Source organism: Neovison vison, chromosome 2 (assembly GCF_020171115.1).
Source record: "Neovison vison isolate M4711 chromosome 2, ASM_NN_V1, whole genome shotgun sequence".
Taxonomy (NCBI): Eukaryota; Metazoa; Chordata; class Mammalia; order Carnivora; family Mustelidae; genus Neogale; species Neogale vison.
In genome coordinates, this window is record NC_058092.1 from 199,964,100 (window position 1) to 199,971,627 (window position 7,528).

Below are 7,528 nucleotides of genomic sequence, written 5' to 3' on the forward strand. Positions count from 1 at the left end.
GACCAGGTCTCCATAGCAAGTGAGGACAAGGGCAAGGCCCACTCCTAGCAAAAAGTAAATAAATAAATTTGTATATATAGAATTTTATATACACATATACTTATGTAATGAAACACGTAATATCACAAGATGTGAGAGCTGAATGGTCAAATGCACAAGAACATAGCCCAGTGCTGAAAAGAAATATCTGGGCCATCCATTCACACACTTGGCCATCCATCCACCCACTAATTCTATTCTTCACCCACTAGTCCATCCAGCTGTTTATGTCTATACCTATTCATCCATCCATCCACCCTTCCATCCATCTTTCCATCTACCCATCCATTTCTCCATCTACCTATCCATCTGTCCAATAATACAACTACCTACCTACCTATTTATCTCTCTGCCATTTCTTCTTTCTTTCCTTCCTTCCTTCCTCCCTCCCCCGCCTCCATCCCTCCCTTCCTTCCTTTGTTCTTATGTCTCTATCCCATGATCTTTCCTTCTATATACACATCCATTTACCCATGAATCCATCTACCCACCCACATGTCTGTTCATCTATCCGTGTATCCATCCGCTAATTCTGGCTCTGTGCCGAAATCTTCATACAAGCCATAGGGGACACACAAATCAATGGTAATAGGCCCTTACCTTCAAGACGCTCATATCTTAGAAGAGAAGACAAACAGAAAATACCTGTATGCAGCCCATGCTATGACCAGGATAATCAAAGAATGTCATGGATCCTCTGAGGCAGGCCATGGCGAGGGAGGCCCCAAGAAACCAGGAAGAGAAGGAAGCAGAAACACTGAGGTGTGAGGATTAGCACAGGAAGAACAAGGTAATTTTTCTGAGACTGACAGGAAAGATGAAGGAATAAGTAAATATAAGGAATAATTCAGAGGCTTCCTCAAGAAACTGTCAATTGAATTCCACAGTTTATGAAAGGAAATGTCAACTGAATGCTACAGGGTATTCAGGAAAAGGCCCATTGAATTCTACAAATGGTTATGAAAGTTTTCTGTGTGCCAGCAAGAGACAAAACTGAGGAAGGCCCCTCAAGAAGCCCTGTCTGTGGGCTCTCAGGGGTACATGGTCTCTGCAGAGAGCAGGGTGTCTTGGGCTAGCCAGAACATGAGGAAGCCAGCGAGGCCTGGGCTTGGTGGGGCGTGATCCATGCTGTGGGTCAGTCAGAGGAGCCCGGGCTGTCTGAGCAGCACATGCATTTCTTCCACAGGACCCTAAATCGTGAGTGGGGGTCTTTCATACACTCGGCCCTCATTCATCCAGGATGGTCATGGAGCTCCTAGGATGGCCTGGGGCGGTGTTGGGCCTAGTGTGGAACTCACAGAAGCATTAAAGGAGGCTTGTCCTTGTCCTTTGGCTACAGAACTTCCAGACTTTGCTAGTGAGAAGCCCTACGTGGTCAGCCTGAGGACACTCACAGGAGGGCTTGGGACACAGAGGATGGGGAGGCCTAGCTGCTGACACAGAGGATGGGGAGGCCTAGCTGCTGAGTGGTGAGGGAGGCCTCCAGGGATGGCGGCCGTGGGATGAGAGGGCATTAGCTGAGTAAAATGGCAACCAGCTCACTTCGGAGTCTCATCCCTACAGCTGAGGTTGAGGGCAGAGGTCCTGTCACAAGAGTGCGGAGTGAACCCACCAAGCGGCAGCTGTGCTTGGCTGAAGCCTAAGTAATTTCTCCCAGAGAATACATTAGTCCTGGAGGTGAAAAGGGCCATGCTCCTGCCCCTTCCCTCAGAGACTCCCTCAGAGTCCCTTGGATGAGAGGCATACACCTGCAGACAGCATCATTTCTCCAGCCAGAAAGATGTTCTTTTTGTCTCTTTTCTGGGCAGATTTGGAGGACCGAGGACATGAAGACATCTGTTCCTGGGATGGCAGCCCCAGAGGAGCCCTCAACTCCACCTCCAAGCCCTAGAGGTACCTGCCTGGCTGAGGGCGTGGGACATGCTTGCCTTGCTCAGTCCTCCCTGTCCTCTCTCTCCGATCCTGTAGCACCAAGTCAGGCCTACGAGCCCAGGGAAGCCATCGAGTCTCTCTGGATGTTGCCAGGTTGGGGGGACAGAGCCATTAATTGCAAGCTGCTGGTGGGATTGTGAAGCATCGTGGAGAAGTCCTGTTGCATCGGGGTCCCATCATGCAGGGACCAGTGAGTTCTGCGCTGCTCCTCAGACACGAGAGCAGTGGAGATGGTGACTGTCAGGAGCCCGTGAGCTTCAGAGCTGGGAGAGTAGGGGACATACCTTGCAGAGCTCGGTTAGATGTTCTCCATCTTCCTGGATGACCCTTCAATCCCAAACTCTCCAGCCCAGGGTCTGGGTCCAACCACCTACTTGCCTAGACAGCCAGGCTACAGACAGGAGCAAGAAGGGGACAGGGATGGGCCTTGCCATATGCCTAGGGAGAGGAAGTGGTTCCATAGAGCCCTAGCGTGCCTTGTGGATCCTGGCTTAACCCATCCAACCCCATAGCAAGCCCTTCAAAGTGGGTCTTGGTGCCCTCTGCATCAATATCACCCAGAAGCCTTATTAAAAATGTAGATCCACCTTAAACTCCAGAAAACGATGGGGGTTGGTAGATTTCCTTATCCAACAGGTCCCCAGGTAAGTGGGGTGTGCACCGAAGTAAGAGAACAACTTTTCTGGAGCCCTCTTTGGGTGCTGGCAGATGGGACTGAGGTAGGGGAATCTGCTCTCTCTCTCTTGCTATCATGGCCACTTGGTACCACCACCGGTCTGGCCGCCATTACAGAACTCGGAGGGAGAGGACTGGCCAGGCTTACCGTGGTGCACACTTGCCATACATTCTCTTATTTGTCACAGCAGTCATGTAAGGTCGATTTTGCTATGATACCTCTGTGTAGGATAAGGAAATTGAAGCACAGAGAGGCTTAGTAACTTGCCCAAAGTTATATGACTACTACTCTTCAGACTCAACCAACCTCAGACTAACTTCACACTGCCAGACTAACCTCGACTGCAAATCCTGCCACACATCACCAATGACAAAACCATCCCCTGACCACAGGCACAAAGGTCATCATCGAAGCCATCATCTCCTTCTCCTCTACCCCAGCTATCCCCATGGCCCCCACCATCAGCTCCTGCAATGCAGCAAACCTTTCTCAGCTCTGTATTCATCGAAGATTTTGGCACAGAACTGAGACATCTTTCTCGGTGTCCATGACGAAAGGAAACATGTTACCATGAAGGGATTCTCCTGTCATCCTGAGTCCCTTTGTTTAGCTCTGCATCCCAGGACCCATGATCTTTCATGGGAGAGAATTTTCCAGAGTTCTGAGGGCTGTCTTCTGAAAAGAGTAGGCATTTTCAGTTAGTTCATTTCTGGAATGTACTCCACACCTTCTTGAACCATTAGTCATCCATTTATGGTTTTTTTCTTCACACAAGCATACACAGACATCTCATCAGCCCTTACTAGGTCCCAGGCTCTGCACTGGGAATCCTTTCCTTCAAAGTAAGGCCATCCGGGAACACTTGTCAATAATCTGGGCTGCCCAGACCAGCGACCTCATGAGGATCTACAACCACATTCACTACATTGTTCCTAGGATCTCAAGGGTCATTTGGGACTATAAGGAATCAGCCCATCTCAGCTTAAAAAGGAAGATGTGTGGGGCTGGTGCATTTTAAGAAACTAACAGCACTTCCTTGGAGAGCAGGGGCCAAATGTCCTCCCCACTGCCACGCACGTGGAAGAGAGCTAGCACAGGATCCTTATTCTCTGCCCGTGAACAAGTGTGTGGTACACCTGCCCGAGGGCATGCTAGTTCAGGCTCGGGCACTACTACACATTTCTGGAGCTATGGAGGCCCAGTGAGGGAAAGGTAGATAAATGGATGCCTGAAAAGAATGCTGGGTGAATGGAAGGACAGATGAACAAAGGGCACCTCAGAGACTTTCTACTGGTTCTTGAAGTGCCAGCATATTCATGGATGTCTACTCAGGATCAGCAGTTGTGCTGAGATTGTGCTCATTGGGAATGGGGTCCAGAGCAATGGGAAGTGAGATAAAAAGCAGGAGACAAGGCTCTGGGGATCTGGCTCTGTCCCCAGTAGCTTCTGCGTCCCTCAGTTTCCCCCACCCCATCAGCTGGAGATGCTCCTACACCCTAGTAAGGAGTAGAAAAATATTAGAGAATGAGAAAAATGAGAGCAGAAAAATAATAGGACATAGACAAGAATCTACTCAACAAAATGCAGGTCATCCTTGCAATTTTCACACGCTTGTAAGAGCGTTCCCGACTCGTATACCAGCTGATGACATTAGGGAGCTCACAAGACAGTTTCAGGCTGCCAAGACCCACCCCCGCCCCGACCCAGCCACCCAGACCCAGGCCCACATCTTTCCCTGCCATTTGTCCTGCCCTGCCTGAGGTCACCGCTGTCAAATAGAATTATGTGCCAGGGCTGTGATCTCAGTTCAAGGGAGGATTCAGGTGAAATGACATGAGGGCACTGACACATTGTTGAAAACCAGGCGAGCCACGGTATGGAGCTAGAACGTCCACATGCAGGCTTACAAACGTAAGCCAGTAGAAGTCTTGCTGTTCTCAAAACATTGCTTGAAACGGTTTTGCTGGAAAGTGACGGTTCTGGGTGTGCACAGATATTGGCACACCAATATCTGTTGGTGTGGATATCGCTGCATCCCTTAGATGCTGTAAGGGGCAAGAGAGGGGATCTTTGAAGACATTAAGGATGCTGCATTTGTGTCCAGATGTAATCTAATTTCTGCCTGGGATTCATTTATTTGTCATTTGAAGCGAGGACCAACCCCGGGGAGCACAATTCATTTTAGGAATCACCCCGTAGATTTTGACTTAGTCTGGCACATAAAAAGTGCTGGAGGAGGGCTTGTTGTCTGGACTTCTGCACAAACACAAAAGGCACATGCATTTCCCAGGGCCTGGGAAGAGGCCCCCTAGGCCCAGCTGGGACAGCAGCAGCAGCATCTTCCTGCTCAGCCTCCGAGGGGCCTCCCGGGGATGGACGCAGCTGATGTCTCTCCACCTCACCCCTCCATGCTGAAGGAATTACTGTCTGTCCCCAAATGCAGTCATGAAAATGAGTGAAGTAACAATCATCGAGTTATATTTTTTGAAAAAACGTTCTCAGCATTTAATTATTGGTTGTGGCGTGAGAGGATTTAGATAAGTTGATAATGCCGACTTTATGTAATTTATTTTTACTAGGCAATTACGGGCTGCATTACATCCTGGCAGCAAGGTATTGTGGGGCATCTTATTAAGCATAAAGCCAGTAAACACTGATGAACAATTTTGCTGAACTAGGCATGCAATTTAGAAAGCAATAATACACAAATCCAATTTGGTACACAATGGATACCGTGGCCCGTCAGCACATGTAACTATCACAGGCTGCAAATTAAATTGGGACGGCCCTTTTTGCAACAGCACAGGCCAAGATTAAATATATTTTCCCCCTCAATTTAACAAGTTGCTGACCACAAATATAAATACGTGTTTATGTGTTTGTGGCCCCGCATGTGGACACAAACGTGCCTGTGTGTGAGGCCACTCAGGGTTTTGGGTGACCCCCTTGCCGTGATCCCCACAGGCCACAGGTGGGAGAAGAATCTCGCCCTGTGTCGAGAGCTGGATGTCAGCCTTGCCTTGACCGGGAAGCCCAGCAAGACCAGCCCTGCGGTGACGGCTCTGGCGGTGTCCAGGTAACCAAGGCCTGGCTTCTTCAGGCCTCCAGCAGGGGGCGCCAGAAAAGCCCCTTGGCTCTAGGATCCGGTCCCCAGGCCCTGGGAGGTGGCCTCAGTACCACAGGAATCTGGGAGGGCCCCCAAGGCACAAGAGGCAAACGAGGTGCCCTGGTAGGGCCCTAGGACATTTTTTAAACACACGCGTGTTCTTGCTCTCTCTCTCTCTCAAATATCCGTGAACTCATAAAGAAACCATAAAGGTAAAAGTATATGGCTTTGTAGTTTCATGCCGCAGAAGGACTTTTTTCCTGAGGCCCACTACCGATTATAACATTTGGTGTGGTGATGATCCTACATCACTGAAAAAAGAAAATGCCCTTTGAAAGCTCCGAGCCAATGTAGAATGGCCAAGTGTCAGACACTGCCCTTGGTAGACATTATTTTATTCTTGCCAGTTACCCCATGGCAGTAAGGGGTGTTTAGCGTCATTAATCCATCCCACACAGCAGGAAGTGTAGCCTCAGAAGGCCATGGGCCTTTGTGAGCTGCTTCCCTTTTTCCCTCACTGCCCCGGAGTGGGTGGCTTGGGGTCCATGGTGGTGGGAAGCACTCAGTTCTAGAAGCCAGACTGAAGTGAGGTGGGCCAGGGGAGACCGTGGGCAAAGGGACGGAGAGTGCAGAGCCCTAACTGTTTGCTGGAAAACTTGCCATTTGTTTGTTTGGGGGAACCAGCTGTGTCTTCACAGGAAAACAGGCACACCTAGAGATGCTGGAGAGAAAAGTCTGGGCTTCACCCTGCCTCTTGGAGGCTGGACATCATGGAGTGTCCCCCCAAAGTCACGAGGGAAGCTACAGCTAGCGTAGTTCAAAAGTCCCCCTCCCCCACAGTCAAAACATTCTCCTGTTCTCCCAGCGCCCCCACCCCTGCCTCAGGTGGAGGCCAGGTGCATGTCCCATGGGGTCCTGGACTGAACCCCCTGTGTCGCAGTCTCCTGAGGGTTGGCTGGGATAAGTGGGACTCACAGGCTTGGCTCTAACACTCCTATCTATTCATTCTCTTCCCAAGAAACCAGACCAAACTCCTGGTCGGCGATGAGAAGGGGAGAATATTCTGCTGGTCTGCAGAAGGGTAGGAAGAAAGAGACGGCGGAGGTCTGGCCCAGCGGTGTGTGTCCTGAGAGGCAGCAGCACCCCGCGAATGCAGGCTGACGCAGTCCCTGGGGCGCAGAGAAGTCTCCCCCGAGGAAGGGGCTGCTGGCCCTCAGAGCTGCACACCCTGAACTGCTCCATGGCCTGTGGGACTTTGGCCTTGGATTGTCCAAGGACCCGCTCTACAAAAAGGAGTCGCGCCTGGGAGCCTGCGAACAGTGATCTGGAAACCGTGACTCACTCACAAGCTGCCCACAAACTCATGAGACTCACCTTTTCAAAGGGTTCATAGGGTCACTTACTGGAAACTAATTGGAATACTGGATTGTCTTTATTTTATTAAAACAACTATTTTCCAGAAGCAAGAGGGCTCGTGAATATAAAATCACCCCCCTTTTCCACTCAGATGTTTGCCTCCCAGACCTAGAAAGGTAGGAAGGCTTCAGGGATGCACAGCCCGCCCGGAGTTTTCTCAGGCCCTCCTGTCTCCCTCCATGGAACCTGGCTCTCTTGCAGGCTTGCCTGCCAGACAGGAGCTCATGGGGAGCGAGGGGCCATGTTCAGGAGGCCTACTTCTGTGAGATGGAGGAAGGGGTGCTTCTGAGGTCCACTGGGCCCCTCCCTGGGTGGGAAGGGCCCGTGTCTGACCCCAGGGCCAAGGATCACACTGCCTC

At 50.6% G+C, this 7,528-nt stretch overlaps 1 protein-coding gene across 1 annotated transcript in view; it reads left to right on the plus strand.

The window, feature by feature from the left end:
- Window positions 1–7,215, plus strand: part of WDFY4 (WDFY family member 4) — a 268,432-nt gene extending 261,217 nt beyond the window's left edge. Inside the window, exons 60-62 of the mRNA XM_044240003.1 lie at window positions 1,848–1,932; window positions 5,612–5,723; window positions 6,772–7,215. Coding sequence (XP_044095938.1) covers window positions 1,848–1,932; window positions 5,612–5,723; window positions 6,772–6,838 — 264 coding nt within the window. The 3' untranslated portion in view covers window positions 6,839–7,215. The remainder of the gene's footprint in view (window positions 1–1,847; window positions 1,933–5,611; window positions 5,724–6,771) is intronic.
- The last annotated feature ends 313 nt before the right edge of the window (window positions 7,216–7,528 follow it).